General features: G+C 41.1%; 2 protein-coding genes across 3 annotated transcripts in view; both read right to left on the reverse strand.

The window, feature by feature from the left end:
- Positions 1-586: 586 nt before the first annotated feature.
- On the reverse strand, positions 587-2,985 carry ACTA1 (actin alpha 1, skeletal muscle). Its single transcript, XM_038133613.1, has 7 exons — positions 2,837-2,985; positions 2,614-2,756; positions 2,131-2,455; positions 1,827-1,988; positions 1,422-1,613; positions 1,121-1,302; positions 587-1,004 (listed from the first exon to the last, which is right to left on the reverse strand). Exons 2-7 carry the CDS (start codon positions 2,740-2,742, stop codon positions 861-863), a joined length of 1,134 nt encoding a protein of 377 aa, XP_037989541.1. The 5' UTR covers positions 2,743-2,756; positions 2,837-2,985; the 3' UTR covers positions 587-860.
- Positions 2,986-5,995: 3,010 nt separating this feature from the next.
- The window catches only part of NUP133 (nucleoporin 133), a 31,514-nt gene continuing 16,526 nt past the window's right edge, over positions 5,996-20,983 (reverse strand). Inside the window, exons 18-26 of one of the 2 annotated variants that reach the window (XM_038131935.1) lie at positions 19,957-20,199; positions 18,635-18,768; positions 16,851-17,009; positions 15,299-15,434; positions 13,369-13,487; positions 11,813-11,893; positions 10,712-10,776; positions 8,269-8,357; positions 5,996-7,238 (exon numbers count right to left, since the gene is read on the reverse strand). In XM_038131935.1, the coding sequence (XP_037987863.1) occupies positions 7,102-7,238; positions 8,269-8,357; positions 10,712-10,776; positions 11,813-11,893; positions 13,369-13,487; positions 15,299-15,434; positions 16,851-17,009; positions 18,635-18,768; positions 19,957-20,199 (1,163 nt within the window). In that variant the 3' untranslated portion in view covers positions 5,996-7,101. Of the gene's footprint in view, positions 7,239-8,268; positions 8,358-8,378; positions 10,077-10,711; positions 10,777-11,812; positions 11,894-13,368; positions 13,488-15,298; positions 15,435-16,850; positions 17,010-18,634; positions 18,769-19,956; positions 20,200-20,983 lie in introns of those variants that run through there. The other variant, XM_038131936.1, reaches the window with a different exon arrangement.

Genomic DNA, 20,983 nt, shown 5'->3' on the forward strand with positions numbered 1-20,983 from the left:
GGATGTGATCCCGGGAAGGGGTGGTTCGAGGGGACAGAGGAGGGGGTGGTCCCTTCGCAGGCAGCTCCCCATGCGTGACCACTGGCAAGGGCGAGCGTGTCAGGCAGGGTGAGGAAGTGGCCCTGGCTGCCCTCAGCCCCCCGGGGACAACACGATGGCAGGTGGGTTTCCCATAAGTGGAGTGGAAAGCTCTTTATTTAACCTGCACTCGCCACCTGCCCTCAGCCCCAGCCTTGCCTTCCTCGGGAGCATGCCAGGGCTACTTTTTTGGCAGGCTGAGCCAAAAGAAATGTTTTGCAAGCAAAGGCTCCGGGTAACCCTTTCCCGCCTGGGACTGGCACGCTGCAGAGTGCCGGGGCACCCCCCTGCAGCAGCGTGATGCAACACACAGCCACCCCCGCACCGCCCTCAGTGCCACCGAGCAGCCTGCACCCCAAGGGAGGCACAGAGCTGGCTCCTCTGGCTGGGGTCCTGTCCCCTCCCCAGTCCTGCTCCTATCTGGGGACTTCAGCCCCACCGCCCAGCGCCCCCACACCAAGTCCACGAGTGATGGATGAACCCGAGCAAATGACGACAAACGACAGCATTAGGGGTGTGACAGAATGACCGATGATTTAATGCTTCTTGAAGTTTTTTGTTTCCTTCCACAGGGCTTTGGTTTTAAAAACAAACAAAACGAGATAAAATAAATTAATTTATGTACACTTTACATACACTGTGTCACATGGAGCTTTGCAGCAACAGTAACCAGAAATTGTTACAAAATAGAAAGTTACATGGCTGTTGCAGGCCCTCGGCCGCCTGCAACCTTGAAGGTTGTCATCCTGAGCGTGGTTGGCAAAGTGATCATGTAAACATGTTTAGAAGCATTTACGGTGGACAATGGATGGGCCAGCTTCATCATACTCCTGCTTTGTGATCCACATCTGCTGGAAGGTGGACAGGGAGGCCAGGATGGAGCCGCCGATCCAGACAGAGTACTTACGCTCAGGTGGGGCAATGATCTGGAAAACACCGAGAGAGCTGGGATCAGTACACACCACTCTGCTGCGGGTGCCAGGCACGGGGCTGTGCACAGCCCCATGCAGCTGCTCCCAGGAGCTTCCTGCTCCAGCCTTACCTTGATCTTCATCGTGCTGGGGGCCAGGGCTGTGATCTCCTTTTGCATGCGGTCAGCAATACCTGGGTACATGGTGGTACCCCCGGACATGACATTGTTGGCGTACAGGTCCTTCCTGATGTCGATGTCACACTTCATGATGCTGTTGTAGGTGGTCTCATGGATACCTGCGGATTCCATACCTGGGGGCAGCAGGGGGAAACAGGCAGGCACAAGTTAAGGGCAAAGCGAGAGCTCTATGTGGTGACTCTGGAGAGAGGGGAGAGCTGCCAAGGGAAGAGAGAGGGAGGGGGGCACGCACCAATGAAGGAAGGCTGGAAGAGGGTTTCTGGGCAGCGGAAACGCTCATTGCCGATGGTGATGACCTGCCCGTCAGGCAGCTCGTAGCTCTTTTCCAGGGAGGAGGAAGAGGCAGCGGTGGCCATCTCGTTCTCAAAGTCCAGCGCCACATAGCACAGCTTCTCCTTGATGTCACGGACAATCTCACGTTCAGCTGTCAGGGGGGAGCAAAGGCATCAGTGTTTGCAGAAGAGGAACAGGGAGCGCTTTCGCTGCTTCCATAGGTCTGCTGGGACTCCAGACCCCCAGCCACACATAAGCTCCCCCCGGGGACTGTTTTTGGGGCTTGCAACGGGGTGAGAGCATCTCTAGAAGTGCGAGGGTTGGAAGCGAGAGGGACCATTTTGGAGGAGGGAATGGTGCTTACCTGTGGTGACAAAGGAATAGCCACGCTCAGTCAGGATCTTCATCAGGTAATCCGTGAGGTCCCGGCCGGCCAGATCCAAGCGCATGATGGCATGGGGCAGGGCATACCCTTCATAGATGGGGACATTGTGTGTCACACCATCACCGGAGTCCAGCACGATACCTGGGGAGACAAGAAGCAGCCGTATGAGAGATGTGTCCTACAGGACACATGGCCCTGGGGGGCAGAGTGCTTGTCAGATGTAGGGGATTGGTCCTGGGTGTCCTTGCTCGGGGAAGAGGAGCCAGCAGGACTTTGCACTCACCAGTGGTACGGCCAGAGGCGTACAGGGACAGCACAGCCTGGATGGCCACATACATGGCAGGGACGTTGAAGGTCTCAAACATGATTTGGGTCATCTTTTCACGGTTGGCTTTGGGGTTAAGGGGGGCCTCAGTGAGCAGAGTGGGGTGCTCTTCTGGGGCGACACGCAGCTCATTGTAGAAGGTGTGGTGCCAGATCTTCTCCATGTCATCCCAGTTTGTGATGATGCCGTGTTCAATGGGGTACTTCAGGGTCAGGATACCTCTCTTGCTCTGGGCTTCATCTCCTACGTAGGAGTCCTTCTGACCCATACCCACCATGACGCCCTGCAGGGGAGGAAAGCGGGGGCTCAGCAACCTCTCCACGGGCAGCAGCACGGGGCTCCCCAGCAAGACAGGACGCGAGGGGCTGGAAGGCAGCAGGGATCCGCAACCACGGCTGTGGCAGGGCGTGCGGGGAGGCTCGGAGGGGGAGTGCGCCGTACCTGATGGCGGGGGCGGCCAACGATGGAGGGGAACACGGCCCTGGGGGCATCGTCCCCGGCGAAGCCAGCCTTCACCAGGCCGGAGCCGTTGTCGCACACGAGCGCGGTGGTCTCGTCCTCGTCACACATGGTCTCGGCTGTGTCTGCGGGGGCACAGGGCGGCGGGGCTGAGCCTCACGGCCGGCCGGCAGCCGCGGGCGGAGGCGGCGGGGCCGGGGCTTACCTGGGCTGGCTGCGGGCTCCGCGCGTCGGGCAGAGAGAGAGGCTCCCGCTCCTCGCCGGGTCACTCGTGGCCGCCGCGGCCGCCGCCGAGCCTTTTATCACGGCGGGCGGCGGCAGCGACCGGCCCCCAGGAATGCGGCCCCGGCCGTCCCCATATTTGGTGTCGGGCCCGGCGCGGCCCCGGCCCGGCGGTGCCCAAAGAAGGCGCTCCTGGCCCCGGCCCAGGTGAGCCGGGCCCGGCCGTATAAGGCGCGTCTGCCGAGCCCCCCCCGCCACCGCCCGCGGCCGGGGCCGAAATAATCCCCCGGCAGCACCGGCCCCGTTAAGGGCAAAGCAGGTGGGGGCGGTCGGGAGCCCCGCGGGGCTCAGCGGGGCAGGAGGCGAGCGGCCATCGGCTCCGCGGCCACCACGTGCCGAGGCTCGGGGCTGCGAAGGGAAACGCGTCTCTCCCGGGTCTTTCCCATAGCTGTAGGAGAGCCCAGGCGGAGAAAGGGAACTGGGAGAGAAGAAGTGACAAGGTAGATAGATCTCTGGTTTGCAGGGTGCACGGCAACAGCCCATGCAAAACCCACAAGTTTACACATGCAGTTAAAGCCGCGCATCATTTCCTTGCTGTGATTTAAAAATGGAAAATAAATGCACAGGATAACATCTGTCAGACAAATGCCTGAAGAGAAGCCCGGTAAAGGATTAATCGTGGTCTGATCCCAGAAGCCTGACGTAGTCGTGAATGCTGGTGCCATTACGAGTGCCCGTTGCTGGCCATTGAGCTCGGCCAGGCAACACAGGAACCCTTCAGCTATCCCTGTGGCTCACCCTTTCCAAAAGGAGTGTGCTCTCACAGGCAAGTCATCTCTGACGAGCTGAAGGTACTATGCAAGTGAAAAGGAACAGTTCATCTCCTTCAGCTACGGGTATTTAGGCAGAGATTCCATGTGGGACACTAGGAAGATTTTACAGATACTTGGTTTCCAATGGAAGGAAGAGGCAATAATGCAAGCAGATTTGCAGCCCTGACACTATGTTGATGCAAATCAACCTTCATGATCCTCTCTGAAGACACAATCGGTCAAGTGTAAATCCTTTGAAAATTTAGGGAGTCAGGCAAGAAGGAAGAGGAATAGTAGGCTAGAAGCACTGTGCTGGGAGGAGTTTCCTGCGAGTGAAGGTATTTCTGCAGGTGATTTCCTCCATTGCAAGGCAGAGCAGACAGCTCAACAGACAACCTTTCTTCTCCTCTGTTTAACTTCTGCATCCTCTAGGTTGGCAGCATTCTTCTTTACCTCTGGCAGCCATTTAATTCCTTCTGCTATAGATTTTGAATTCCTGTCAAGTTGTTATTAAAATGTGCTCTTCTCTCGCCCTGTTCTTCAACTTGTATTATTCTTCAGTTCTGTCATCAACACCAGCAGTACAAAAATCGGAAGCCTGAGAGCACTTAAAGGCATCACAACCACCAAATCTATTTACAGAACTGTAGTGCTTCATTGTGGTTTCCAAACTACGGCTGGTTGTGCTGAATCAGAAATCAAATAACAGAAACCTGAACATCGCTGGAAGATAAACATCCTTAATCCTGCAATGAAACATGATGCAAGCATAAACCCACTCTATCCCTTCTGTTCCCTTTTATTTTTTCTCTACCCCAATCTAGTTTACAGCAAAGTGCCCAAATGGCAATGTTAAATTCTCCCATTTCTGGGTAAAATATAATTTTCTGCAGGTAGATCTGATGTTTATCTGGATTTACTAAATGAATGTGGTTTTTGTCTCAAGTCAGAAAGCAGTTGGAGTTAAGTTTCCAGTACAGGGCACAAAGAACTCACTATCCACCATGCATAGCTTCTGAAACTGATCACGAATGACAACTGAAAAACTTTCTTGCTGCTCTGGCGACAAGGATGCAAATGTGTACCTCCTGTACCTTGTGCACTCTCCATTACTGAGAAAATAACTATTTAAGAAACAACGTATATCCTTATTCAAGAGGAGCTATCAATCCCCCTCACACAGTTTTAACCCTCATCTTTTTGTCACAAGTTTGTTTTTGTTACACTTAGAAACAAGCTAAAGCTGTGGCATTTGCCACCTTCCATATGCAGTGGTAAATGAAGGCATCCTCCTGGAGCAGTAATCTGAGACACGAGTTCTGCACCAGCACAGTTTATTACATAATGAACAGAGGACAGAGAGGAGGAATAACGCTGAGTCCCAGACTCTTCAAACTTTCCAACAGAATAGAGAACCAGTTCAACATTACTAGTACAAGAACATTAAACATCTATTTAGACATGGAAGTTATTTTAATGAGGCTTTGTTTAAGTAAACTCATTGTAAGCAGCCTTCTGTTTTGGCAATAGTCAGATGGAAAGCTGTTGTATAAACGCCAAGTGCCTCCCAACCCAGCAGTAGAGTAAAACAGTTGAAAACCCCACTCAGCTAGCTCATCCTTTCCCAAAAACCTGGATAATAGTTTTACACCAACCACGACAAACATGATCCAGCAGGGAACCCAGGCACATTGAACTAATGGATAAGGGTGATCAGAACCGCTTGCATCTGGAGCAAGCTTTCCAGGGCTTGCCCTGCCACTCCTGACAGAACACAGAGATCTGGCCAACAGTCTAGAAGACATGAGATATCCCCAAAGTGACATATGGTGGACAGTCAAAGAGATTGCTCTTCAAGCAAAATTCAGGAGTCCAGCAAAAGTTAAGGCAGAACATATTTTGGCAGGGGCAAGCAACCACTTCTTCCATTAGTCCCTTTCTCCCAAAACCCTGCTAAGTCTATCGATGCGAAACCGCCCTCAAAGTGACTTTCAGGCGAACACGTGGAATTCTTCCAAGTGTGACTCCTTTGAAGCTGGAGCTGGGAGTTACACTCACACTTCCCAGCCATGCAAGACTGCAGAAGAGCAAAGTTCGCTGCTTAGAACAATCTTAGAAGATGACTGCTAGTGCATTTCTTTCCCATATTAGTTTGAACCTCTCTACATAAATCTATTCTTCCAAACATGTTCAGACTCTCAGCCCAGCTTACTGTATTAGTACAGGGAGGAGGGGAAGCCACGGAAGGGGAGCTGTGCTTTTAAAACTAGAAACTGGATTCTCTTCAACCAATTTAACTTCTGACCTTCTCAGCTGTTAGATCAAGTTGTTGCAGCAGGCATGGAGCCAGACAAGTAAAACATAAGGGCGTGCAAGTTGGTCTGCAGTCAGCTTCTGGCTCTTGAGCTATATGCAAAAGAAAGGTGCAACACATCAGATTGCAGTAACTTTTATTGAAAGACTAAATCCTGCTGTTAATCAGAATAATTGAGAAATTGGTTTTTTAAAAACTTATTCCCATGTCAGATATAACTAACTGGGGCAGTGGGGTTAAAAAGGAAAAAGGAAATTAGTAGTGCCTACCAGTAGATACCAAGGCACGGGAGTAAGGAAGATCATGCTGTACTCCCACACTTTCATAACTGCTTTCGAGGTTTCTTCTGAGCCTAGGCACAAACAGTTGCTGTGAATGACTGCATGGTGAGCTGCTAATCCCATTTTACACGTATGCTAGAAATAGCTTAAAGGGAAGTTAAATGGATACAATACTAAAATGTTTGAAAAAAGTTTAATTTAACAGATCTGAAATGAAAGAATGGAGTATTTACTGGACCAGAAGGCTTTGAATGAGAACTGTGCTTTATCCCTTTCTGTTGCAGACAAGCTGAGTGATCAGTGACAAACCAATTATCCTTTCTGTGCAAGTAACCTTTAATGCAAAACTTACCTAGTTTCTACAGTAAAAAGTGTTGTACAAAGAAAGAGAGGAGTTATCTGAGCTAATAACCCGTTGTTTCTTAACTAATGTATGCAATCACCCAGCATTAATGTGTTCATTATTTTCTCTGATCTGAAATCACAGCCCCAGTGGTGACAACACAAGTTTCCCACCCTCTGCAGTGGGTCCCTGATTTTTACCCTGTGTGTGATTTTCACCCTGTGTGTATCCTTGAATCTCAGACAGGACATGTTCTAATCAAGATACAGAACAAAACAGCAAGTTTATGAAAGGCATGGAAAATGAAAACTTTATTTTTATTTCGCCTGAAAACACAACTCTACGTCCCCCACTAAAGCATCAATGTATTTAAGACCAAGTATATTACTCATACAGACTTCATCACAAAACCTTTAGCAAAAAACTAAACAGAATATAAAAAAGTAAACATGAATTCAAGAGTTCTTTAGAAAAAATATTTTAAAATCCCAGTGAAAATCATGCTTGTCCCTGAACATAGAGTTCATAGTTTGCTTTTAACACGAATTCGAAGTAAGAGTTGTATTTCAAGTTGCCGAGTTCATTTGCTTGAAGCAAGTCCTTCACCTCTGGTAAATACTCACTTAACTGAACTCCTACAAAACAAAACCATTTATTACATCCCTGATTAAAGTACTTTATATTAGCAGTTAATATCATTTTTAAGTAAACACCCTGTCTGCCTCACAGCTAAATTACTCTTTTGGAATTGCGAAGCTCTGATTCTATTATACACATCAAGAATACAATAAAGCTTAAGTAACCTGTAAAACAGAGTTGTTGTTTTTTTGTTTTTTTTTTTTTTTAATCTAGAGTTCAGTAATTCAATGATTAAACTGAAAATCCAAGTCTTTACATATAACTTCCCCAAAATAAAAATAAATAATAAAAAAGAAAGGCAAGAGAAAAGAAAGATCAGTCATACAATAACTATATATCAGTTGCAACAGTTCCAGCACAGGGTGTGCAATTCTTAAAAATGCAAGGGAATTGACAGGATTGAACACACAAAACTGGAACTTTTCTGAAGTACTTAAGTTTTGTCTTTTTCACATAAAGCCTTATGTATTCTGCAAAAAGTTTCTATGCAGTAATATTTGAAACATGCTTTGACTCCCAGTTGCTTCCCTTCTCTCCCTCCCTCCTCCAGCTGTAAATTCCGTGGCCATAACTTCCTATAGTCAGCTTTAAGTGGAGAATGGGAGGTGTATTTTTTTTGTTTTGGCTTTTGGAGAGAAAAAACAAAAGCAAAAAAAAATTTGGCTAAAATAGATTAAGTTCTACTGAGTGACAGTCAGTTAGCTACTATCCTGCATCTTACAGAAGAGACATATTTACCCCCAGAAGACCTATTTACTGTACAGGAAGCAAGTGCTAAAAATCTGTTGAGTGCTCTACTGAGGAAATAACTTAAAGATACTAAGATTACAACCAAGAAATCTGCTCATCTCTTATCTCCCTGAACAGTTTACAGAGATAGAATCAGCTCCAAATGATTTTAACTGCCTAGTGGAATGAATTTTTTATTACTCTGAGAACTTAATAATGCTACTTTTACATATTGATCTTAAGCAGCTTTTGAAACAACAATTTCAAGACACTCAATTATATTTAAGTACACTTTACCTTCTTTCAACAGCTTTTGTAGTATTTTCACAAATATACTATCTTTAGATGCTTCAATTGGATCATCTCTACCATCTGAACAGGACCATCTGCAAGTCAAAGAACAATTTTGGGAAAGAATTACACAGACAAAATAATGGGAACACTAACAAGAAAAAAACCAAAGCACCGGAAAATTACATAAATTATCAAAGGTGATTAATACATGTCCATATGGAAGCATTATGAGCTTGGTTATAGCTCAAAGCAAGAGTTTTTTTCCTACAAAAAAATCCCTCTTAATTAGTCATTAGCCCAGTAAAACTGGAACAAAACTGCTCTACTATAATGTAGTCTAGTTAGGAGGAGGAGAAGAGAAATGTTTCCCATCTTTAAATCATTAAAAATCCCAACCAAACAACATTATTTCTTTGATAATATAAAAGTATTATCCATTGAGATAAGAACTACCTATTCTCAGTAATTATATTTTACAATTGAGGTGATGAAAGTGTAGATTTTTTTTAGTAGAATGAAACAAGAGAAGCAATTCTCTAAAGTGAAAAAAATCAACACAAAACAAATATCAAACACTGAGAAAAGAAATGGGAAAAAATTGCAAGATCTAAGTTGCAGGCCTGTAAACAACACACACAATCACAAAACAAATAGTGTATATACTCTGTGATTAAACGTAAAGACTCATGAATACCAGTCACATCTGCGATTTAAAAAAATCCCAAACAGATTTTTCTAAGAGGAAGATTGTTTTAAATGACAATTTTTCATCCTTGCAGAGCTTTATATGCTCCAGTTTAAATTCAACACCAACCTAACTTGTTTTGCTCTGATTCTAACCTTTCAGTTGCCAAAATTTCCTGTTCCATGTGCTAAGCTGTCAGACAAAACTGGTTCTCATATCACTCCCCAAACTACCTCAGGCCTGTGGGACGTGCTTGTAACAGATCTGAACCTGGATCCAGAAGCTATTATTGACAAATCCTCTGTACTTCACTGGTTTTACCCTGGATGTCTCTTCAGCTCCTAAATGTCTAGGATTACATCTTTAATTCCACTGGGAAGAATGTGAGGAAAGGAGGGAGGGAAGGGGGATTTTCTCCCCTTGGGCAGAGCAGGACAGTGAGGACACAAACAGTGCATCAGGAGCTGACTCAGCAAGGCTCTCCATCCTACCCAAGAACCTTATCACCATCTGTAGCCCTCAAGTTAGAAACTTTTAAGGCCATCCTTAAAAGTAGGTACTGTCACATCTCGAATGTTTACTTTTGCACACACATGAAAGTTAACATCACCTCTCGGTAAGCTCAGCTGGGACATCAAGTTTTCTACCCACTATTCAGTGTAAAGTCTGCATCTCAAATTGCCTCTGGTTAGCTGCCAGGATGGCCAAAATCTTGTCAGCATTATACGTGTTTGAACTGTTAAAATACCACATTCAAAACGCTGTGCTTGTCCAGGGTAGATAGATCATAAACCCATAACTGGATTGTTGCCATGCAGGAGCTCTGAATTCTTCTGTCTTCACAATTATAGGAATGAAAAACACTTGGAATAGCGTGAACCTCTCTCTGCTTGTGATTTGTGTTATATATGGACATAACTTAGACATGCAATTAGGAATTTTTTCCTAGACACCACTGCCATTTGGAATCTATCCTATGCGTAAGTGTGAATCCAAATGCTGCTTCTTTCCATTTTAATCACAAATGGCACAGTGCATTTGGAATGTATGCTCTCCTCATCTTTTCTTCCTTAGCTTCCTCTTGGAACATAGGTGGGAGTTAGGAAAGTCGGAAGACTTCTGAGAGCTGGAAAGGAAGGAAATGCCATTTGCATTATTTAACCTGGGAAAGAACAGTACCACTGTTTGATGAGAAGATCCCTGTGACCAACTGGATCCTGCCTGTATTTGGTTTTGAACATCCACAAGAGTGGCTCTTCCAAGCACAATTTAGGCTTTGATCTCTTACAGCCAAAAATGCAGTTTTAACTCAAAAAGGTCACGAAATTGCCAGTGTGGTTCAATGGCAAAACCTGAGTGAAATAAAAGCTTGCAGGAGTGACCCCTGGCTATGTAATCTTATTGAAAAGCTTCTACTTGAGATGCTTCATAGGAAAAAAAAAAAAAAGGTTAAAAAAGTTCAGCATTGGTCATTTCTTTTACTTCAGGAAAGGGTTCAAGAACAAAAGCTGCATGGGTTCATTTCTGCATCAGCTGCCAGGACTGCACAGTACGTCGCCAGTGAGATAAACCAACAAAGTACTGCAGGTTTTTTTTTTTGCTGTGGTTTCACTTTACAAATAAGAATACATGTTTTGATCAGATGCATTACACTTTACTAACCCTATCCTGTGAAATTAAATATTTTTTGTGAATTAGAGAATAGTACACTAAAATATAATTCTGGAAACACTGTGTGTCAGGACTTATATTTATACTTACCCATCTCTTTGGAGAGCCTTACAGAGAATTTTAAGTTTAAGATCATTTACATTCACTTCTTCTTCCTTCAATTCATATAAGGAGAAAAGACAGGCATATTAAAACTCTAGGATTTTTTTACAAAGAACTAATCACTCTGCCACGCAGATTGCACCAATGAATTAGATTCTTCAATCACCAAACACAATTTTTAATATATGCCGTTTTATCAGATGATCTGATTGGACTGTTGAAACACCAAACACTGTTTGTTTCCATTTGAAAACTTGGATTCAGACTTTCTACAGCACCACTTGACTGCTGACAACCAACTAACACAGCTTGTAAAAGGGCACAATAAAACCAATTTGTAAAACATTGTAGTCTAGGCAAATTTTATTTTACCATGTGCGAAATGATGAATGGAATCAAAGCATTGTTTTCGGTATGGCCAAGCTAACTAACCTGCACTAGTGTCCACATTGGGATATATGTTATACGAATATATTAGTAAATGTTTTCAAAGATATACATTTGATTTGAAAAGGGCAGTTTCTTCATTGCACAGAAACCAGCACCTCTGATTTGTGCTGAATGGTTCTACACAAGAAGTTGTTAGGAATTGTAATATCTGCGGGAAAAAAATTTGAAATTGCGTGGGTTTAAAGTAACATTTATTTTATTGAGAAGAAAAAAAATACAATTGGAAAAAAGCAAATCTGTGGTTCAAAGCTATTTACATGTTAGAAAGTGGTGACTATCCTACATTACCTCATGACAATCAGTGAAACTGTCAAGAGGGAAGACACAAGAACTAAACTACTAAAACCAGCTGATCTTTGTCCTGTTTGGAGACAGCCTGTAGGGAAGCAAGGCTCTAAAAAGAAACTATAGACTATAAATGGGAAGTGAAGATGAAGAGTGTAATTTTTCTTTAATTATCTAAGCTACATTTGGCATTATGTCTCCAGTGACTTAAAAACAAACTGAAAAAACACATCAGGGGTTGCTTTAATTACCATACACTAAGCTAATATGTTAATTAACTACAGATGCACCACCCTAGCTTAAATAATAATAAAAAAGTGTCTAGGTTAGAAATCCTTCAAAAAGTTTTCCTACCTCATCAATATATTCCAGCAGATCAAGTGCTTTCTTGAAGTCATATTCATTGGCTCTTCTGTTCTCATCACATATGAACAACTATGAAATCAGAGATTAACATGGAGAATTATTTTTAGCCTACAAACTAACGTAACTGGTATCAGGGACAACCCACTGTGGGAAGACCACCACATATTTTCTACTTCCATGACCTTCTCATGAAAATATGTCTTGATTCAACCGCTAGTATTTTTATAGTAAGGAATATACTTAAGGTTTTAGAGCAGCATTCCACCTACGTGACAATGGTCTGTGGACAAATGATACTGGATACAAGGCTGCTGGGTTTCAAATTTAAGTGCCATTTAAGGCTGTAACATTCCTGGACTACTGTAGGCAGAGCTCAGCTCCACAAATAAGCTCTCCGAATTATTTCGGTAATTAAGCTCAAAGCAGTACTTCAGCACATGTGCTGCCTTTCACCCCTTAAAAACAACAAGTTCCCCTCAGTATTTCGTATCACCCAACTATAAATTAGTACTTCAAAGAAAAATTAACACTCTTTTAATTTACACTTTCTGAGTTTCATTTTTGCATTGCAAGTAGCAAGTATTAACACTAGTTTGACAATAAGAGAGAATTCAGAAGGAAAACTGTTGTGGTGCCAGCACTTGCCAAGTCCTGACTGACACTTCCTACCCTTCCCTAATCCCACAGACAGCCTTAGTTAAAGACACAGGTAAGAACTTCACAATCTGCTATTAGCACAGTTCTAAGAAAATGAGAGAATGTAAACAAGCACGCTTGTTTACATGTTAGCTTTTGATTTTCCACAGGATTACAGAAAAATACAGAAAAATTGACACCCAGACATCAGTGACTTCTTTTACAATGTACTGCTGTTATTCATGGAGTATTTTTTGTGTGCACCACTGGATGATAAAAAATGTGGCAAACAAGAAAGAATCAGTAAGGCTACTGGTTCCTGGCTGATCCCAGAAAGGAGTGTGAAAAAGGAGTCAGCACTAGTACTTATCCCAGTATTGGAACAGTTCTAATTTTTGTTTCGTTATGGGTTGGATTCTTGTAAAAGAAAACAAAAGTAGAAAGACTTTTGGTGCCTCTTTGCAACAGGTGACCAAAAGCCTCTTCTTGCTTCTAGTACTTCCTTTTTCTATCTTGCAGCATCCTTCTCCACTAAGGTAATTGTTAGTTCATTCTGCCCTCCAAGTTCTGCCCTACCAAGAATATAAAGGAAGATAAAAACTGTCTCACATCCAAAAACTGGTTTGGACCAGTAAATCAACTTCTGGAACTGATCTGATTTGCTTTTTCTTGTAGCAGCACCCCAAAGCACACATTCAACAGAAAAAACTAGGACTAAACCCATCAGTCTGATGTTTGCTGGTAGAAACTAAGCGAAGTTAAACTAATTCATGTATCAGATCTTTATGTGCTTAGCAAGTTATAGAAGGGATAAAGGCAGTTGTGACCTTCTGATTTATTTTATCACATAGGGGCAGAAAGCATACTGGAAGTTTGCCTGTGTAATGAAGAAAACATGGGACACTTACATCAATGAGCTGAGATGCAGACAGCACTGGCATATCGTTGAGGTTCAACTGTTTCTCTGCCAGGAGTTGTTCGGGAAGTGTCTCCTGATGTAACAAAAAGCGCTCCTGCTCTGATATTTCTTGAAGTCATTTAAGGAAATGAATGTTTCATGTTACTAAAATGTAATAATAAATTTTGTGGCACAACAACAACTGTCAAGCCACAATATTATTCAAGCCTACAAGCATTTGTTATGAAACATTCTCTTTGGACTCTTATCCACGTTCCCAGAGCACAGAAATATTTCCACTTCAATACTGCCTTCCCAGGGAACTAGTTCTTACTTTCCACTCATGTTCCCAGTGTAATGAAAATGCATAACTCTAACTTTGCCCCAAAACTTCAAAATTAATACAGAGGATTGGATGGAAGCTGTTGCATACGCAGGAAAATGAGCTGGTTACAACTTGAGGGAGATGTGCCATGGACATGTCCCATCTCATGAACTGTTCAATTTTTGACTGTTTTATACTTGCCAGTATGAGCTGCTTTAGGATGAGAAACTTGCTAGTCTGAGACATTCAAAATGGAATAGTATCAACCACACAATATGAACCATGCCCTTCCCACCAACTTCCACTGCATGTGAGTATAGGGAAACTAATTCTGTGGAGCATTTTATCTGTTTAGAGGAATAAGCAAAATGTGGCAGAAATAATTAGTCTTTCTTTATCAATAAGAAAGTGACACACAAGTAGTTTAAGTTTTAATAACTACTTCATCTGCCACTCAGAAATGTATTGCAGAATGCAGTCCAGAACAAATTTTTAAAGTCCTCTAGTCCATTGAAATAAAGCTTTGATGATCTCATTTGTCATTTTAAAATTTTCCTATATAAAGGTGATATTCTTCACATCAGCATAGACATTTTCACAGTGATAAAAAATCATATTTAAACTTCAATATTTCATGCAATGCTATACAACTTAAAAGGCAGATAATACATTATTATTACGTGCTAAAAATAATTTTTAAAGCCTACTTAGTTAACCTAATTATTACCAGGCTTTTTCAACAGGATTTAAGATCTGTTCATTACACAGATGGATAAATATGCAGATAAACAGAAGTAAGCTTGAGCAGCAACCCTGAGTCATATTCCAAAGCTTCCCCCTGGTGGCCAGAATCCTTCAACCAGTAGAGCAAAATTGCTCTTTCTCAAACGAACAGCACATGTGCTGCACAAACAGTATTTTTCCAAAGGGATAGGAATGGCAGAGCAGTGGAACCATTGCATTTGGTAATGAAGCAGGATAGATATTTCTACCTCTCCTGTTCACATAATTTCAGACAGAGTACAGTGAAACACTGTCATGGTAACCTTCCTAGATAGAGAGCAAAACCCTGAGAAAGCACTTCTTGATCACAACTGTATATGTTTGCAACTGCATTACTGCACTACAGCACAGTTACAGAATTTCCTTGTATAGCCTAACAAGCTCAGACTTGAGAAGAATTCAAAAGTGAAAGCCATTCTATAAACGGGCTCTAAGAAATTAATTAGTTTTAACCTTGCATCTGAAATACAAAATGCAGATTCATTAAAATACATTCAGTGTGAATGGCCGACAACTTTCAGCTACTACTCAAAGTACAGGTGCAGTAGCTATTTTTGCTAATATTATACACATTAGTAGAAAAAGCAGAAAGGTACAGATTTGCCACGCTTGTAGTCCTAACTCACAGATGAAAGTGAACACTGAGGTTAGTGCCTCATGCTGTCTTCCTTTTGCTTCCTAAAATGAGCAAAATCATCAGCCCATTTATCCTTACCACACTAAGTCAGCACCCTCAACATAAAAAAAATCAACAATCTCCAAAATTAATGGGATTCTAATTCAGTAATTTAGTTAAGTCTTTTCTTCACTTTGCCCTGCTTTTATTTCTTACCTTCTATTTTCTCTTGTAGTATGTCTTCTGAGAAGTCCGATGCCAGCGCAGCTAATTTGCTCAAGCCAAGAAGTGTTTTTTTCTTTGCAAAATATCGTGTCTCCATATTTGCTAAAGTCTGCAACGTTCTATGAGCCTAAAATTGATAAAGATGTTAGAAATCAGTTTTGTAAATTAGGATCAGAGGGTTAACAGACAAGAATTTTATCTGAACAGAAGTCTCCCAGCTACTTATTGATTGTAATACTATAACCCTTAGTTTCAAAAGTTGTACAATTTCCACAGTGAAACTCTGCATTACACTCTTTAAGAAGATGATCTCTCTTCCAACAAAATATTTAAAAAATCTTTTCATCGCAAATAAAAAAAAACCTACCGCATTCTCAAAGGATAAACTGCAACTTCACACATTGTATCTTTAGGATCTAATTCAATTCTTTGCAATAAAAGCCAGGCAAATATGTTTTGACAGAACACTTTTTCATGCAGATTGTTTTACCTGTTAATCTGAGAATTTGAAAAACCAGAATTGTGTATAACTTCTGCAGTAACCAAATAAAGAGGCAAGAATTTGTTTATCAGACAAAGGAACAGTTTCTGAGCACTTAGTCAGAAATAAACTACCTACACAGAATTAAATGTATATTTTAGAATACTTAGCCCCTCTTCAAAATGCTTTGCCATGACATAGAAAACCTCAATTGACACAAATGGAATATTACAGTATTCTCAGAGTGGTTTTTATTTTTTTTTTTTTGTTGGGGTTGGTGGGTGGGACTTTTTTGTTTGTATAAGAGGGATACAGCATTATGAACATGGAATTTGCAGAAGGATAAATGTTTCCATGGTTTTTATGCTTAACAAATGTGCATGTGGATTGAAAGAAGCCATTTTTTATTTGAAATACTTTTAACTGTTAAATGAAATGCATTTTTAAGTCTAGCAGAATGACGGAAAGACTGACTAGCAAGAAGAGGGGATGTAAATTGAAAGCCCGGAAGCCAAAAAATGATCATGTTTAAAAACAATGTCACATTAATCTATCCACATGCATATTTGCTATTAAAAATACTTTAAACTATGAATGTAAGTGATTAAAGTTACCAATAGCTTTTTTACTTTCATGATACTTCCAAATTCCTTAGCTTTAAGATGTTAGTCTTGAAAGAGAAGTTTCAGTTTTTCCCTGGCTGGATAATATTATAATGCTATTGATATTCACTATAAATCCCCAATTCCATCAAAGTCGTGATCACATAGCCAAACCAAACTTCCTCCGTAAAAAGTACTAGCCACCAGCCAGGGATGAAAAGCAGCCCTAATTTCCATTACATGGTGCAGTGGTTTACATGAGATACCAGATGGTGCCTGAAGGGAGGCTTTTGGTACTCCAAAAGTACCAAATTAATATCTGCAATCTTTCCCCTAACTCATCTGGATAAGCCGTCTTTTGATGGGGAAGAGTCATAACTCAGTAAATTACCTACTTGAATACGTACCTGACCTGTTCAATATGTGGTATTTCCATGTGGCTGTATTTAAGAAACCCTACCTTTTGCAAATCCTGGCTGTTGATGTCATGTAACCAGCTCAGATGTTCATGTGCTTGCAGGAAACTGGCCAGCTGTCCATGCTGAGCAATAGGCTGAGATAACAGCTTTCCTCGCTTTCCTTTTTCCAGATACCAGCGGAACAGGAAATCTGAAAAGTTCTGAACATAACAGAAATATGAACAAATTTTAAAAGTTACATTTCATATCTGGTTTGCCTTCTAAACGCTTTTTAAAATACAATTAGTAAGAAAATAGTAAGAACCTGCTTAATAAAGCCAGACACACACACACACAACAGAAATTACAGAGTTGATAAAAATCCCCCTAAGAGTCCTGATAGAAGGTGTTTAAAGCATTCATGAGCTCTCTGCAACAGATGCTGATAAACACAGAATCCTTCAATTAAAGTGATGGAAGTGCCAAAAGTAAATTCTTCATGTTAATACATAAGAACAGGAATCACATCAATCACAATTCTTCTTGTCTCATTTTCAGACTTGTTTCTTTGCCCCCTTCAAAACTCTATGCTTACTATTTCCTTTCATAAATAAGTTTACTTCAGCTGTCACTGTTTTTGAAACATTCCTTCCTACCTACAAATTATCCTGTAACCTTCCTTCTCTCAGGCATTGTTTAAAAATACCTCTCTTTTTTAAAAAGAAAAACCACCCTATTTTATACTCAAAAACTTGAATGTGAAATAACTAATCAGGATTTCTGTTCGAGATTTAATTTAGTCTTTTCAGGACAATACTAGAGTAATGGTAAATTTTAATTGCATTAACAATTTAAAAATCAAGTCTGAAGAGGCCATCAGTCTGATAGTCTATCCATTAGATTTATCTATTCATCTCTACATTTGCCACAGTTAACTTATTTTCTGGAAGTTTTACGTTTCCCCTTTAAAATAAAGCATATGAAGAGGGGGAAAAAAGATAACTTATCCCCATTGACAGTCAGGCTGAGCATTTTAAGATGCACTATTTTAAAAGTTTACTGTAATTTCTGTCTGTTACTGATACTTCTGGTTTTTGTTATTTAAACAACCTGTTTGTACTCTCTTTACTGGGAAACATGTAGACTGCAGGATTTCTCTTTCCCCAATAGTTATGGAAAGCTAAACAAATTAATCTCACCAGTTCTCAAATTAACACCTTTTTGTTCCAGTCCCACACATTTAAAGTAATCTCTACCATCTTTAAGCTTTCTAATATTTCAGCACACTTAATTTTTACACTAGATTTTAACAGACAATGGAAAAACAGTCCAACAAATACACAGCAGGACAATGCAAAAAACCCCAAAGCAACAGCCCTACCTTCCTACTCTTCCTAACTACTTTTACTTTTACACATTAATTACTTTTCTATTTACAGATTTAACAATTTCATCTCTTTTGGAAATTATCCTCCATTTTATATTATGTTAGTTTAATAAAACAACAGTGTAATGACAACAGCACCTGAGTGAAGAAACCACAAAATGCTGAGAGTGAGAGAACATATCTGGGGCACAAAAAGGCCCCTTGAAAAGACACTGCCCATACAGGCAGTACCTTTATTTCTGCTGGCTAGCTTTGCCTTCCCAATGTAAAATACTCCACTGAATATTTTACAGTGAATATCAACTTCAATTTTCCACATTACCCCTGTACGTATACATAATTACATAAGCATTAAAAAAAAACAGAAAAAGAAACCCCAGAAAGAAATAATATATTTTGCAACATTTCAGGTACAAACTTCTTATAAAACACTGCCTAAAGGAAATAGAAGAGACTTGCCTGATCTGCAAACTGAGTCATATAGCGTTGTAATCTGGCCTGGTTGTCTGTCTGCTCACACATTTGCACCAGGATATCGAAGTCGCAGTACTTCTCTGCTAAAGCAGCTGCCAACTGGTACTGTCCCAGGGAAACTAAGCGACCAAGAAAAAGAAGTTTATCAAAAACACCTTTTTCTGAGACCAGAAAAATGAAAAGAAGTTTCAAGTGTTGCCATTGAGGAGATACTCATACATTCCCAAGTGAACATTACCCTCCTGCACAAATCACCCCTCCTGCATAAATCTCCCGTGCACACGCACGCTCACAGACCTACAATCTCTGTCCCACAGCACAAGAGGGAAAAAGGGAATACTAAATGGCATCACGTCTTCTATTTCCTCTGGAAGTTAGCATCATCTGCTATTTGCACTGGGGGAGGCAATTCCACCCATGACTTAACATCTACAATAACAGCCACTTAAATACACAAAGCAAAAAAGCAGCAGCCATAGGCTTTTGAAAAAGAACAGAACAAATAAGGATAATTTGGCATGCATTGAAGAGAAACTACTTAGAATCTTCCTTTTTGTTCAGTTAAACATGAGAGAGTCAGCAGAAGACTTAGTTCTGTTTGTAAGGAAACATGAACCTTAGACTGAACATAATGATATAAAATGCATTTATAAGCTAACAGAGCACATGAATGTGGCCAATGATAATTTTATGAAGATTTTTCTAAGAACATTCAAAAATTATCATTAGATTGTTCTACTTATATAATTTACTGCAGTCAAAAAAAAAAACCCCAAAACTTTCCAAAGCTACTAAAATGTGTTTACACAAACTTAATGCCATTTCAAAAGGGAACTTTTCTGTGGTTTACTCATTCAGGATTTGACCACATCCAACACGTTAAACAATGGGTACAATTATTAAACAATTTGGCTTCAGAAAGTAACTATTCACTGATAAACACCAAACAAGCTTTCAGGCATGTAGGTTTATCTCAGCTTGCAACAATATAAACATTTAGAATCCATTTACAGAGCTACTTTCAGCCAGGCAGCACAAGATAAGAAACTGCCAGAAAAATGCAACAAGTTAGCAGAACACAAAAAATTCAATCACCCAGGCGTCTTAACAGGAGGTACACACATGGAGTGCGGTCCTTGATGCTAACTTGTAATCTGCTTTTATTTTGTAATTATCTCATTAAATCATAGACCAGCCATTTGTACTCTGAAAGCCACTGTAAAGCAAGCAGAATTCATACACAGATGCCACTTCCTCATCGAATGGACCACTTTATCTTTGTGTTAAAGAACACAGAGAGCACTCACGGAGAGGGGACAAGAGCTCGGATCTTTTCTGGACGTATTCCATTTCCACGCTGCTGTACCGCTCCTGATCAGCCAGACGATCCACAGACTTCAGCTGAGCAACGTAGCCATCCAGGAAGCAATCCAGCAGAGCCACCAGCTGCTCGGCCACCACACTGCGGAGGTTGCTGTCCACCTGGGGATACACCACCTTCAGGATGGTACCGTGCTGACGCGTTATTGCCGCGCGGACGCCACTGGAGGCTTGGGGAAACAACACAGGGAACATTAAAGCAATAATCCAATCACCACAGCAATCTGTAGCAAAGTGAAAGAAAAACATTGCTATGTATAATAAAAAAAATACAAGAAAAAAAGCCAATAACTGTTTTAATTTTGAAAATAAAAGTAATACAGTCATCATTCCACCCCCAGCAATAAACAACTACTCCCATCTACTTTTACGTATTAAACTGGGCCAAGACATGGTAAACTAAAAGCCTGAACTATGCAGATCTATGCTGCCAACTACCAACATCAGCTCTTTTTCCAGAAGAAAAGGAATTACTTGCACTATTTCTAAGCAAAGTAAGAGAATACACACAAGGAAAAGGCAACTTCTGTTAACCTGATTTAGATACTTTGATATAGTCATCAAAACACAAGATCAAAAGAGTTTGCATGGGTCCTGCTTTTGTGAGGAAGAATATGGATTGCAAGACTTCCTAGAAGCACTAAACAAATGTGTTTTACATGTAGAGGCTACAAGGAAGCTTAAGCATCAAATGGAAAGTGCTTGCTTCTGAGAACATTTGTTCTGATAGTTTTCCACACTCTTAAACCATCAAAACAAAACAACATTTATGCAAGTAGAGAATCATCAGTCCTTTTAAAACAGCTATGGATCACATTTTATGATATTTTATGATTTATTTTAATGTTATGTACCCCACAGATCTGCCAACCAGAACCAATGCATTAAAAAAAAACCTACAAAAATTCTAAAATTAGTTTTCTTTCCCAAATTCGTGGTTTTATTATCAAATTT

Source organism: Motacilla alba, chromosome 3 (assembly GCF_015832195.1).
Source record: "Motacilla alba alba isolate MOTALB_02 chromosome 3, Motacilla_alba_V1.0_pri, whole genome shotgun sequence".
NCBI lineage: Eukaryota > Metazoa > Chordata > Aves > Passeriformes > Motacillidae > Motacilla > Motacilla alba.